This window comes from Kryptolebias marmoratus, linkage group LG12, assembly GCF_001649575.2.
Source record: "Kryptolebias marmoratus isolate JLee-2015 linkage group LG12, ASM164957v2, whole genome shotgun sequence".
Classification (NCBI taxonomy): Eukaryota; Metazoa; Chordata; class Actinopteri; order Cyprinodontiformes; family Rivulidae; genus Kryptolebias; species Kryptolebias marmoratus.
The window spans coordinates 4,375,211-4,389,367 of NC_051441.1; the positions used below are offsets into that span (position 1 = coordinate 4,375,211).

General features: G+C 44.8%; 1 protein-coding gene and 1 long non-coding RNA gene across 2 annotated transcripts; one reads left to right on the forward strand and one right to left on the reverse strand.

Annotated features, from left to right (window-relative positions):
* The first annotated feature begins 394 nt into the window (after window positions 1-394).
* LOC108237798 lies at window positions 395-11,690 on the forward strand. The gene is made up of 28 exons (XM_037978689.1): window positions 395-476; window positions 569-811; window positions 893-1,030; window positions 1,957-2,049; window positions 2,388-2,502; window positions 2,586-2,628; window positions 2,705-2,761; window positions 2,845-3,026; window positions 3,157-3,264; window positions 4,440-4,562; window positions 4,686-4,880; window positions 4,957-5,091; window positions 5,189-5,299; window positions 5,620-5,711; window positions 6,869-6,941; window positions 7,163-7,284; window positions 7,373-7,510; window positions 8,089-8,181; window positions 8,442-8,556; window positions 8,640-8,682; window positions 8,759-8,815; window positions 8,899-9,080; window positions 9,211-9,318; window positions 10,188-10,310; window positions 10,426-10,620; window positions 10,697-10,831; window positions 10,911-11,027; window positions 11,505-11,690. Exons 2-28 carry the CDS (start codon window positions 700-702, stop codon window positions 11,602-11,604), a joined length of 3,105 nt encoding a protein of 1,034 aa, XP_037834617.1. The 5' UTR covers window positions 395-476; window positions 569-699; the 3' UTR covers window positions 11,605-11,690.
* Window positions 11,691-12,027: 337 nt separating this feature from the next.
* Window positions 12,028-12,941, reverse strand: LOC119617523. The gene is made up of 2 exons (XR_005233848.1): window positions 12,612-12,941; window positions 12,028-12,504 (listed from the first exon to the last, which is right to left on the reverse strand). It is a non-coding gene; the product is annotated as an uncharacterized LOC119617523 (long non-coding RNA).
* Window positions 12,942-14,157: the final 1,216 nt, after the last annotated feature.

Genomic DNA, 14,157 nt, shown 5'->3' on the forward strand with positions numbered 1-14,157 from the left:
TCGTATTTTGACCCAAACTATTTTATGTGCTGAGTGAGGGACACACACACAAACATACACACACCAGAATGGGCCTTTCGTGAACTATTAACTCTCTATATAGTATAGATTCTAAAACTATTGGATAAATACGATGATTATCGTATATTTGGCAACACCAATTGACGCATGCGCATAGAAGCTACGCTTTCGTGTCTCGTAATCATGTGGTTGTGGGTTCGAGCCCAAGTTGCGTCAAGAAGGGAATCCGGTTTAAAACGATTGTGGTGCGAAAAAAAGAACAAACAGAAAATAATTTAAAAAATAAAATAAAAGCACAACTGACAGAACTACCTCTATAAGTCATGACGAGAGTGTGTTAGTTATTAGTGGCGCATGCGCACAAGCAGAAGTACGCGATTGCGCGGCTCGTGCGCTCAACGGCGCTAAATGTAAACACGGGATTCCCTCCTCCGGAAGTACACCTGCGTTTTCAGGTAACTGTACTTCTCTGTTTGTCATATTTAACACTGCCATCGCGTTATCCGTACATATGAAACAATAAACGTCGTGTTTGCTGTGTTTTAAGGACTTAAAATGCGTAATTTAAACGCCTCGCTCGTGAGCTAGCATAACGCAACAGAACCAACGGACGTGTCTCGGGAGAATGCCAAGCAGCCAGCAGGAGGCCTGTCGTTAGGAGACAAACGGTGGGATAAAATGGACGACGTTCGGTATATTTGTAGAAGATTTCATACAAAATGGAGAAGGTTCTTGAAGTGCGTGGCCGAGAACATCCTGGTGTTCTCCAACCTGGCAGCTGTCGTTCTGGGTGAGTTGGCTCCAAGGGTTTCCAGCAGGTTGGAAAACTTTAATCTGACACGTGGGGTGCTTTTTTTTTATTTAAACGCAGGAGTTATTGTCGGTATGACCGTAAAAAGCTTCAACCTGAACGAAGAGCAGCTCCAGTACGTCGGGTTTCCGGGAGAGGTTCTGATGAGGATGCTGCAGCTCGTGACGGTTCCGCTCATCGTGACCAGCGTCATCACAGGTGAGAGCCTTCACACCTGCAGCATGTCCCTGAAAGGCTCCCATAGTTCGAATGATGCTCAGCATTTCATGATACATCTGCAACATAAAGAAAAAAAGGACAAAAAAATGAAATAACTTACCTATAAAGGATCTACTATCATTAGAAAACAGATCATTACTGTGTTATAATATGTTTAGGACAATTTCACTGAAATTCCAGTTTGAGTATTAGCCGTAATTCCAGGGATGGTCACCTCTTCTCCATTCCGGTCGGCAGGGGACACCTGGAGACGTAGAGACAGACAGCCATTCTCACTCTCACATAGGGACAATAGCAGAGTTACCAGTTCATCTAATGCGCATGTTTTTGGTTTGTGGGGTGTCCGGAATAAGCTAACTCCACCCGGAGAGGCCCCGTGATGAGAAGCGACCCTGTGACCTTCTCATCGGGAGGCGACAGCTTCAACCGCTGCCCTGCCGTGCAGCCCAAACACCACACAGAAGAAAGGAAAAAGTCCTAATCCGAAATCCAGTTCAGATCACGGCTCAGTTCTGGTTACAGTCAGTTCGTTCCTCTTGTAATACAGATGCAGCATTTTCTGAAAAGCCAATTAGTTAAGGTGGTCGAAGGAAGCCAGGACATTGCGTCAGATCTTCACTTTGTCGCAGTTCCCCATCCAGAGCAGCACGTTGGCGACAGTGGAAGACACACCCCAGCAGAACTAGGTTCAGGAAGGGCGTCCATCTGTGTTAGAGAGGACAGGAAGGAGACAGACAGACAGACAGAAGGACTGGTCCAGGTGTAGTTTCTGTGGGGACAAAGTAGAGCGAGTAAAGGCAGCAGCAGAGTGAGGACATGTGGTCAGTTTGTCCTCCAACCGTAACTATAGGCTTGTCTTCTGACAGAGGACGTGTTATTTTACGTTTCATATTTTTCCCTCACAGGAGTCGCTGGTCTCAGCATCAACACCTCCAGGAAAATCGCCATCCGTGCCGGAGTTTACTTCATCTTGACGACTCTGATGTCCATCACCATAGGTGAAAGATCATTTAGACCATCATGATTCCAGTTATAGAACAACTGATCAGATGCACCTGAAGGTTTTGGAAGTTTCACTGACATGAGGAGTTGTTTTAAATGAGTTCTGCAGCCACCCACTGGGACCATCATGTATGTTTTTATGAACTCTGGAGACAACAAGAGTACTAAAAACAAATGGGAGGACATGCAAAGTTAAGATTCGAACCAAACAACCTCCTTAGCTATGAAGCAACAGCATTTACTGCCTTTGCAAGAACGCCCAAACTGCTGACAGACATGGTCATGGTAATGTAAAGAAAAGAAAAGTGTGTGTTTGTGTGTGTGTGTGCTGCAGGGCTGATTCTGGTGCTGATTATGAAGCCAGGGGGCGATGCTCACAGTGTCATCGAAAATGACTCTGAGGATGAGGAACAGTTCTCGATGGTTGACGCCCTGTTGGATCTGTTTAGGTAGAATCACAGCTCCTTCACGTCGTATTCCTCTTGTTTCTTTCACGGGAGGATAAACTGTCTGAAGTCATCTGTCTCTGTAGGAACATGGTCCCACAGAATCTGCTCCAGGCTTGTTTCCAGCAGGTACTTTTAGTTCCCAGGTCCAGTTTCTTCCTGTCTGTAAAATGCAGCGTTCACCGTCTGTTTTCTCTCCCTTCAGTACCAGACAAACAGGCGGGAGTTTGAAGTTCCTGTTCCCGGTCCAAATTTTACCATGGTACAGTTAAACCTTTCTGCCTTTTCCTGCGGAAGCCTTTTCCCTTAGCTGCGATAACTTCATCATCTTTTTTGTTGCTTCAGAACGATACTGAAGTGGTGCTGGAGGGTCATTTCGTCGACGGCGCCAACACGCTGGGCCTCATCGTCTTCTCCTTTGTGGTCGGACTGACCTTCAACAAGATGGGGGAACGGGCAAAACTGTTGATGGAGGTTGTCATCAGCATCAACGAGGTCACCAAATATGGTGTAAACATGATTCTTTGGTAAGCTGGAACACTGCGGGCGATGAAGAAACACCCTGAATGTTATTTACTCGTGTCAGCTGATTGTTTTACATGTCGACAGTTCTTAGGAGGTGGTCTCAGGTTAGTGACGGAAACGTTTCTGCTTTAGTTTTCTGCCAGTTGGCGTCCTCTTCATGATTGCGCATCACGTTGTAGAAGTTCGTGACTGGGAAACGACCCTGAAGCTGGGGAAATTCATGGCTGTGGTCATCACTGGGTAAGTCTGTCCTCACTTCTTTGGTTTCAGGTTTACTGAATGTGGTCATTTATCTCAGGTGAATCCAGAAAGAAGCTTGTCTAACGCTCCTCTGATCTACAAATACAGATGCAGTTTGTTCATTTCACTTCCAAACCAAGCTGAGTTTTTATTGTCTCAAACACAAACAGACTTATAAATGAGGAAATTAAGTTGTTAGTTAAGTTAACTAACGGCGTAAGTTGACCCTGCCTACCATTTGTTAAACTGTTTAAATTATTCAGGCTGTTAAATCCGATGAGGACTGTTTCCAGACTTGTCTGTTCTTTTTTACAGTCCAAGACTAAATTATTGGGACAAAAAGTAGTAAAATGAATCCAATAAGTAAAAAGATTTGACATTATCCAGCAGTTTGCTATCATCAAAGCCACCTTAGCCTCTGGAAAGAAAAGCCACGTGAATAAAAAGCTTCATGGTTCCCAGTCTTCCTCCTCTGAGAGCTTCCCGGCCGTTTGCGAACATTAGAAACCGCCGCATTTCCCCCATTAGTGACCTCAGGACTGCAGAAAGAGCACGTGAAAGGCTTAATGACAGAAACCACAAAATGTTGAAAAATAACCAGAGAATTAAAAAAATAAAAATGTACAGCACCTCGTTTCTTTACGTTTCACTTCGACGGAGCCTGACTTCCTGTAATCATTAAAGTTCTCCGGGCTTTCTGGAGGACTTTTAATTTTTTGTTGTTTTTTTTTGTCCAGTACTCGACTCTGTTGTGCAGCAAGTTTAATAAAATGAGAAACGTGAGCAAACAAAAAACAAAAGAAGTTTCAAACCTAAAATTATCATCGACGAGACGTTAACATAAACAACAACAACCTTTATTTTTGTAGTTAGTTTAGCAATCAGCTGGAAAGTTATTTTTCCTTTTATAAATAATATAGAGAGCAAACTCTCCAGTCTGGAAGGTAAACTCCTATAAACACATTTGAAGTTATGTCAGCTGTAAACTGACAGGAATTCTAAATCAATCGCAGATACACCTACAGCTAAATCAGTTTGCTTCTTGATTCGGCTGCTTCTTTAACCCTTAAAGCACAGAAGGAGAGAATTGTTCTTCACATTTATTGTTCAAGGCAGGGGTTAGTAGCTCAAAGCCAGCATTTAAATACAAATGATTGATGAGTTTTATGTTTCAGGCTCCTTATTCATGCAGTAATAGTCCTGCCGCTGATCTACCTGCTGCTTGTGAGGCAGAACCCCTTCAAAATCATCCAGGGAGCTTCTCCTGCGCTGCTGACCGCGGTTCTCATCTCCTCCAGGTAAGATTTTCAACTCCAAAGTTCCTGAATGTCTGTTTATCACCGTCAGATTATCGAGTCCAACGATTTCTAAGAGAGAGAAGTCAGTGTTTTGTTTTGTTTTGGTGATGTGCATCTCCAAAGTTCGGCCACGTTCCCGCTCACCTTACGCTGCTGTGTGGAGAGGCTGAAGATCGACCGCCGGATCACCCGCTTCATGCTGCCGATCGGCACCAACATCAACATGGACGGCTCCGCCCTCTACGAGGCGGTGGCTGTGGTTTTCATCGCGCAGCTCATCGGCGTCCACCTGGAGCTGCCCCAGATCATCACCATCGGGTCAGCCGCAGACTTCATCACTCGGTTCGTCTGTAAAGTCAAATTAAGTGACGGTAGTTGTACGTTTTCTACGTAGCGTGACGGCAGCGGTTTCCAGCATCGGCGCGGCGGGGATCCCAGCGACGGGAGCCGTGACGACGCTCTTCGTCCTGACCGCCGTGGGTTTACCTGCGAAGGAAGCCTCCATCCTGGTGGTGGTGGAGTGGCTGCTGTAAGCTTCAGCTCCGTCACAGATAACGCCGTGAAATCAGCCCCTTCTGATGTGGAACGTTGTTTTTATTGCTTTTATCCGTTTTTTTGTATTTTAGCGACCGCTGCAGCACCGTCGTGAACGTGTTGGGAAACTGCATCGGCGTCTCCATTGTCCACAGAATTTCAAAACAAGAACTGGAACAAATGGATCATCAGGAGAAAGAAAGGTGCAGCTCTCAGGGTTTTAACTTTTTGGGATTTTCCTCAAAGCAGGCAGTTTCCTGGAGCATATCAAGCATTTCAAGTTTTCAGATAACTTTTCTGCGACCCGAAGCTGAGGACTTGTAAAGACACGCTCAGGAATTCATCACGATTTTCAGCTTAACTTACTCGTGTAGCACCGAATCAGACCAAACATCCTCTCCAAACGCAGAGAAAACCTCAACAAGATCGAGTTTAGTTGTTTAACTCAAATTAGAAATCAATCCATGGTGAGTAAATCAGTGATTTAAAAATGTTTTTTGCTTCACCTGCTCCGTCTGCGCAGGATGGGAGGCGAAGGAGACGAGGACACCTTCTACGTCGCCGAGGAGGACAGTTTTCACAGCGCTGAGTCTCACATCTCGCCGTTCGAACTCCGCTGACGTTTTTATTTGGCCGAATATTTTGTGGGAAAACAAACTTAAATATAAAAGAACAGTATTAAAGAAGAGACGCATAAAGTTACATGAAAGGGCTTCGAGTCTCATTTGTACGACAAATACAACAATTAGAATATTTAGGTTTCAAATTAATATTTGGCCGAAGGTTAAATGTTTTTGAAGACAATAAAATCTGGCTAAAACCTCCAGGTAACCAGCGCTCCTCACCGTTAACCTGCTGTTTCCCATCAGCTCTGAAAGCACAGCTGGATCATCATCTGGACTGGGCTCAGTTTGAGGTTACAGATGTTTACAGCGCCACCTGCAGGTGAAACCAATCATTTAATGGCTGCACCGGTCAGAAAACAAACATTTAAAACCTCAAATCATGCTTTTTTTTATTAAAACTTTATGATGGCAGTGTGGCTGATGTGTTAAATCTGCAAGTCTTTAGCTTATAACAGAATATCTCACGTCCTGTATAGCCTTAAAAATTCAGTTTTATCATAATTTTTCTGTTTTGTCCTGATTTATTAAATGCGTTGGAGAGCAAATCACAAAAACACTCAAGCACCGTGTACAAATTAAAGTGCTCTTTTAATAAATGGTGACATCTGAGCTGTTGTGCGTGTGTTTCTTCTTTAGGGAGACAGCGGATAAGGATACTATTCAAAGCTTTTTAGGTCTGAAACTAAATTTTCTCCTCCACTTGTTCACTTTTCTAAAAAAAAATTTAAGCGCAGACTGAGAAAAGAGTTGTGTTTTAGTCAGAAAGGGGGAGAAAATGAGTGAAAAAAGCAGCTGAAGTTCAAAGAAGGGTTTTCTAGAAAGCCTGTTATAATAGACAATTATTAAAGATGAAAAAAAAACAGATTCCTGGCAGAAAAATATCAAAAAGTGAGGGTTTAATTTTGCACATCTGGATCACGGTCGGTGGATAATACCGCGCTTTTGTAATCCTGAGGTTGCGGGCTCGAGCCCGGGTTGCGCCAGGAAAGTCATTCAATTTAAAACATTTATCGAGGGAGGAAAAAAAAACATATACGAAAAGAGTAAACAAAACCAAAGCTTAAAAAAGACTGACAAAACTGTCTCCGAAAGAGCAAGTCTGTGACGTTATGAGTGGCGCATGCGCACAAGGACTGGGCGACTGAGCGGCTCGTGCGCTCAACGGCGCTAAATGTAAACACTGGGCTCGGTACACCGAAAACACACGGGCGTTTTTCTGGTAAATATGCTTTTTATTCGGCACTTTTATCGCTGCAGTCGCTTCATGGTCAATATAATGATTAAAAAAACGCAAACTTTTCGTTTGCTCCGTTTTTAAGACGTTAAAATGCATAATTTAAACGTCGCTCGCGAGCTAGCTTAAGGCAACCGAACCAACGGACGCCGAGACGAAGACAAACTGCTTTTTTTCCTTTTTTTATCCCGCTGTAATTGATTCAGTAGGACACAAATGAACACCACTTGGCAGATTTCTAGTGTTTTCGCCAGAAGATGGAAGAGGTTCGTGAGGTGCGTTTCGGAGAACATCCTCGTGTTCTCCAACCTGGCAGCTGTCGTTCTGGGTGAGTTGGTTCGACGCCATGAAGCAGCTTAATAATTATAATAAAAAAGATGAAATTACGTTATTTTGTTGTTGTTGTTTCCACGCAGGAGTCATCGTCGGGATGATAGCAAAGAGCTTCGACCTGCCCGAGGAGAACCAGCAGTACATCGGGTTTCCGGGGGAGATTCTGATGAGGATGCTGCAGCTCGTGACGGTTCCGCTCATCGTGACCAGCGTCTTGACAGGTGAGTGCCTTCACACCTGCAGCATGTCCCTGAAAGGCTCCCGTAGACCGAACGAGGTGAAAAGCAGAACTAAACTGGAACAAAGTGCCTTTAAACCCCCTTGAATTCAGGGATGTTAGGTGATTTTATGTGCTGTTTGCTCATCTTTAAGTAAGAAACGACCACATGTTGATGCCTAATCTTGGCTTTGTTCATCCTTTTGGAAGAGAAGTGATAAAACTGCAGGTTCAGAGTTTTAAATGACACCACACACACACACACACAAATCAGAAAGCTTTAATAGATCTTTAGAAGACAGATCATTGCTGTCTCATAGTTTACACAGAGTGAGCATGAACGGTAGTTTCAGGGCAATTTCACAGGAATCGTAAAGGACTTGTTTGTTATGTTGAATATTTTCCCCGCCTTCACATTCTCAAAAGGCTCCGGAGATCAGGATCGATCACAGCACGGAAGCGTTAAGCTTTATCCGCTGCTAAAAGTTTGCTTAACCGTCTCGAATGGAACTACAACACCCTGGAAACGTCTAAAACGTCACGTCTCCATTTGTTTCGTGTTTTTGTTTTTTTCCCCCACAGGAGTTGCTGGTCTCAGCATCAACACCTCCAGGAAAATCGCCATCCGTGCCGGAGTTTACTTCATCTCGACGACTCTGATGTCTGTGACCGTAGGTGAGCGATCGTTCAGTCGCAGAACAGTCGATCAGATACGTTAGTTTGTCATTGTTTTGGAGTTTTGCCTCTCGAACGTTAATTTTTGGTCCCGGGAGGTTGCATGGCAACTGGAAAACTGTTGATTTCATTTAATAAATCAGCTTGAAGACACTGGGACACATCAGTGATCCGTCGAAAGGCCTATCATGCTCACTGCTTTTATATCCTGTCATTTTAATGTTGGTATCATGTAAAGAACATGTGTGTGTGTGCTGCAGGGCTGATTCTGGTGGTGATTATGAAGCCAGGGGGCGACGCTCACAGTGTCATCGAAAATGACTCTGAGGATGAGGAACAGTTCTCGATGGTTGACGCCCTGTTGGATCTGTTTAGGTAGAATCACAGCTCCTTCACGTCGTATTCCTCTTGTTTCTTTCACGGGAGGATAAACTGTCTGAAGTCATCTGTCTCTGTAGGAACATGGTCCCACAGAATCTGCTCCAGGCTTGTTTCCAGCAGGTACTTTTAGTTCCCAGGTCCAGTTTCTTCCTGTCTGTAAAATGCAGCGTTCACCGTCTGTTTTCTCTCCCTTCAGTACCAGACAAACAGGCGGGAGTTTGAAGTTCCTGTTCCCGGTCCAAATTTTACCATGGTACAGTTAAACCTTTCTGCCTTTTCCTGCGGAAGCCTTTTCCCTTAGCTGCGATAACTTCATCATCTTTTTTGTTGCTTCAGAACGATACTGAAGTGGTGCTGGAGGGTCATTTCGTCGACGGCGCCAACACGCTGGGCCTCATCGTCTTCTCCTTTGTGGTCGGACTGACCTTCAACAAGATGGGGGAACGGGCAAAACTGTTGATGGAGGTTGTCATCAGCATCAACGAGGTCACCAAATATGGTGTAAACATGATTCTTTGGTAAGCTGGAACACTGCGGGCGATGAAGAAACACCCTGAATGTTATTTACTCGTGTCAGCTGATTGTTTTACATGTCGACAGTTCTTAGGAGGTGGTCTCAGGTTAGTGACGGAAACGTTTCTGCTTTAGTTTTCTGCCAGTTGGCGTCCTCTTCATGATTGCGCATCACGTTGTAGAAGTTCGTGACTGGGAAACGACCCTGAAGCTGGGGAAATTCATGGCTGTGGTCATCACTGGGTAAGTCTGTCCTCACTTCTTTGGTTTCAGGTTTACTGAACGTGGTCATTTATCTCAGGTGACTCCAGAAAGAAGCTCAGCTCGGTGATTGTCTAACGCTCCTCTGATCTTAGCTTCTCTGAGAGCTTCCTGACCAAATCTGAACATCAGAACCCGCAGCTCTCCTCCATTAGTGACCTCAGAACCACAGAGAGAACATCTGAAATGCTTAATGACAGAAACCACAAAATATTGAAAATAACAATCAACAGCTTAATACAAGACACTGACTTCATATGACGCCAGGATATTTTTTTTCATTTTATCTCACAATGCAGCTTTTACTTAAAAATGACAGAACTTTAACGACATATGAGGGTTTCAGCCGGGTTCTTCTCAGGTAACCGAAACTCTTCAGCCTCTGTTATCGCAGTGATCTCGCCACGCTCAAAGAAATTTAGAAGAAACATGTAAAAATGGACCCCACAACTGACTGAAAAGTTTTTAAGAGTGGAGATTCTGACTGGTGTGAGTGAAAGGGTGAATGGTTGTTTGTTTCGTTTGTCCCTGTGATGGACTTGCAACCTGTCCAGGGTGTCCCCTGTCTCTCGTACGCCTGCTGGAGACACCAGCTCTGGATGGATGAATGGATCACCAGTAAACTTTGACCTTTTGCTTCAGCGGTTAATAACAGAAAAAAACAAGTTCTGGTCGAGCTGAGACAGTCGTTAATCAATCCTGCCTCCTGGTGGTGTGGCATGTTTACTTCTTCAGTTTTGTTAGAACGCGTGGAGACAGTAAAAATGATAAATTTTGTTTAAAATAAAATATTTAGAGTAGTGAAGACAGGGCCTCTGAGCCTGGCTCTTCTCACCTGGTTTGTGTTTCAGGCTCCTAATTCATGGACCGATCGTCCTGTCTCTGATCTACCTGTTGTTTGTGAGGCGGAACCCTTTTACAGTCATCCGGGGGTTTTTTCCTGCGCTGCTGACCGCCGCGCTCATTTCCTCCAGGTAAGCTTCTCGGTGACACTGTCCTCAGTTGTTTGTTTATCGCCATCGAATCAGAGCGAGGAGGAGTCCAGCGACGCGAGCGGGACTGAGTGTATCCAACGTGCTTTTCCCAAAGTTCGGCTACGTTCCCGCTCACCTTACGCTGCTGCGTGGAGAGGCTGAAGATCGACCGCCGGATTACCCGCTTCATGCTGCCGATCGGCACCAACATCAACATGGACGGCTCCGCCCTCTACGAGGCGGTGGCTGTGGTTTTCATCGCGCAGCTCATCGGCGTCCACCTGGAGCTGCCCCAGATCATCACCATCGGGTCAGCCGTAGACTTCATCACTCGGTTCGTCTGTAAAGTCAAATTAAGTGACGGTAGTTGTACGTTTTCTGCGTAGCGTGACGGCAGCGGTTTCCAGCATCGGCGCGGCGGGGATCCCAGCGACAGGAGCCGTGACGACGCTCTTCGTCCTGACCGCCGTGGGTTTACCTGCGAAGGAAGCCTCCATCCTGGTGGTGGTGGAGTGGCTGCTGTAAGCTTCAGCTCCGTCAGAGAGAACTCCGTGAAATCAGCCCCTTCTGACGTGGAACGTTTTTTATTTGTTGATTCAGAGACCGCTTGAACACCGTCGTGAACGTGATGGGAAACTCCATCGGCGTTTCTCTCGTCCACGAAATTTCCCGACATGAGCTGGAAGAAATGGATCGTCAGGAGCAGGACAGAACCAGGTGTGAGCTTTTTTTAATGTGATATTTCCTCTGGAGCACACCGAGCTGTTGCCTTTTCTGAGGCAGCTCACAAACCGGCGATGCGGCGCCACCCGAAGCTGAGGATGTGTAAAGACACGCTCAGGAATTCAACAATCTTCACTTCAGTTCATTCATGCAGAACAAAAATCAGCTCCAGAGGGGTGTGCTATGAAACACGGCCTGGCTTGACAAAACCTAAAACTACAAACAAATTACCGGAACAATGACGTGGTTCTGATGTGACTTTGTTGACTTGGAGTTTCTTCTACTCTCTGTTAAATCACTTCCTGCCTAAAAAGTGCCGATCAGCATCAAGAGATCAAAACAAACACACCTGAGATGCTGAAAACTCTCAGCTCAGATTAAACCACATCTGAACTATTATTCATTTAAATCCAGGTGAGTCCAGGTGAGTAAATCAGCGAATGTAAGATGTTTTTTGCTTCACCTGCTCAGTCTGCGCAGGACTGGAGGCGAAGGAGACAAGGACACTTTCTACGTCGCCGAGGAGGACAGTTTTCACAGCGCCGAGTCTCACCTCTTCGAATCCTGCTGACGCTTTTATCTGGCCGAATATTTTGTGGGAAAACAAACTTTAAACTTAGAGAGAACTATTAAAACGGAGAAGCATGAAGCGAAACGGCAGTGCCGGTGTTTGTGAGTCTCCTTTGTTTCGACGGGTACAGTCGGATTAATTAAACGTTGCAATGAGAAGAGCGTCCAAACGGTGCGTCTGCACATTTTGGTCTGTGGATAAATCACCAAGTCCACAAAAAACAAGATGGCCACCACTACAGACATACATATGTGGAACTCGGCCACCTCGTTTATTCGAGGAGAATCAAGGAAAATAAAAACTAGAAACCAGAGTTTCCTCAGGTGATGAAGATACAAATATCAACCTATAATGTGTTTCTGAGACTCATCCTTTCAGCTTTATTTGCTTTAATTATTCATTTTAACATGAATCAAACTGAGCTGCAGCAACAAACCTGAAATCTTTTATTTTCCAGCCGAGTCGATGAAAAAAGGACACTTGGTTTAAACCGCAGGCGTCTTTATTATTCGACAGGTCATTTCAGCGAGCTGTCTGTAAACACGACGGTATCAAAGCAAAGCAGGACGTGGTTTCTGAGTGATCCTTGATCCTTCAGGTGCAACAAAAACTACCTGAACCGCGCAGGAGCTGATGAGGTGAGGGGGTTCTGGAGATAACTGCTTAAAAAATAACAAAATATACAACAAAAAAGAGCTAAATCTACATAATTCAGGTTAATGGGGGTACAGGTTTGATGCCAAACCACTGCTCCACCTCTCAAACAGGACAGAGGTGTGAGGAACAGGGACAGGGTGAAGACAGTGCAGAAGAGGATGTCCATTTGTCCTCCTGTGGACTCATGTCCCAAATGAGAGCTTCGGGAGCAGCATCATGGCGGCCCGGACCGGGGTCTTCTATCTGAAACGGATGATGCATTCACTGTCACTGTTTGATGGCTAAAAATGTAAATATAAATAAACAAAATGCAGAAACTGTGCCTGGAGAGGATGAGCGGCGTTTCTTACCGGAGGTGCGGTCGCGCGACGGCCGCTCGTGCCCCCCCCCGCCCCGAGGCCGACGGCGCCTCTTCATCACAGCATGTAGATGATGTAGGAGAGGAAGACGAGGCCCATGACGGCGAAGAACATCAACACCAGAATGTCCACCATGATGGAGGGCGGAGGCGCGACGAGGATCCGCAGCGCAGAGCTACAGCCGCGAGGAGATCGGAACAGATCGGAAACGTTCGGCTGCAACTCGGCTCCAGGCCCCGCCCACTCCCGAACGTTTGTGCCTCCGGTTAACTTTTTACGAGTCTGTTCAATTCAAGATGGCCTTCACACCCAACTGACTTTAAAAATATACAGTATGGCTGTAATTTATTTAATTTAACAAATATTGAGCTACAATGTGGTGTTAGTATCTCATCTGAGCTACACCTATACAGCCCAAGATGGCCACCACAATCAAATATCCTAAAGAACTACAAAAATGGCAGCCAGTTTTATAACTAACATTTGGTCAGGAAGTCACCAAGTTGTTTAACACTAACTGTTAGGAAAATATCTCATGAACCACTGAAACTCTAAATAAAGAAGGTTGGGTGCGGCGGCCATCTTGAATCAGCTGGACTCCAAAGGTCAATCAGCTGCAGGGGCACATCCAGTGATTATTTTCCTTAACTCCAACCAGTGGTTTAATGAAACATTTTTGAAAAGAAAAAAAAACATTATTGTACAGCTTTTCTTGGTGGTGGATGATAAAACACCAAATTAAACAATCAGCGAAAATTCACTGTATTTAACTTACTGTAAATAAAACAAAGAACATTAATGCTGATAATCATCACCATACGCTTTTTTAACTAATATAATATTCATGTTTAAAAACATGAATGTTTAGGCTGCCTTCAGGCAGATCTGTGGTCTCAGTAGATTTTCCTGGTTAATAAATAAATAAAATAACTAATATATCTGCTTCGGTTGCTCCTGTCGGTTCTAAAGTGCGATCAGACAGGTTGAAACAGTTTCTGTCAATGAAAACAAACAAACAAGTTGTCTGAGAAAAAAAAAAAAGACATTTTATTGAATCTGCAGGATCATAAGTACAGTTTGAAGTGCTGTAACAGGGCAACGGGAGATGATATCAGGTCCTTAAACTGAGACTGTATTCTGACTTCTGAATACACGTGTATGACAATATGCATATCTTTATTTTTTTATTTAAAAAATAAAATTATATCAAAAACAAAAAACATTTTTTTATAATATGGAATGCACAAAATTGGTCTGAGTGCTAAACCTGCGATTGTGGATTATATGATTTCACTCTGCGACGTTTACAGTATATAACCAGTATGATAGAAGCGGGGGGAGGGGGGGTGACCGATGATGAGAAGCGCAGGACGAAGGGAGGGACGGAGGGGGGACGGGAGGAGAGACGGGAGCGGAGGAGGTCATGATACGGTGTTCAGTAGTGATGTTTGAGCAGAGGAGTGGCATTCGGCGCAAAGAGGTCAACTCCTGACAAACGACTCGCTCTACCTCACAGGCTGGGACACAGAGACCATCT

Coding starts and splice junctions, on each gene's coding strand:
- LOC108237798 (XM_037978689.1), top strand. CDS start 700: ATGGACGACGTTCGGTATATTTGTAGAAGATTTCATACAAAATGGAGA. Junction 812..892: donor CCTGGCAGCTGTCGTTCTGG/GTGAGTTGGCTC, acceptor ATTTAAACGCAG/GAGTTATTGTCGGTATGACC. Junction 8,182..8,441: donor TCTGATGTCTGTGACCGTAG/GTGAGCGATCGT, acceptor TGTGTGCTGCAG/GGCTGATTCTGGTGGTGATT.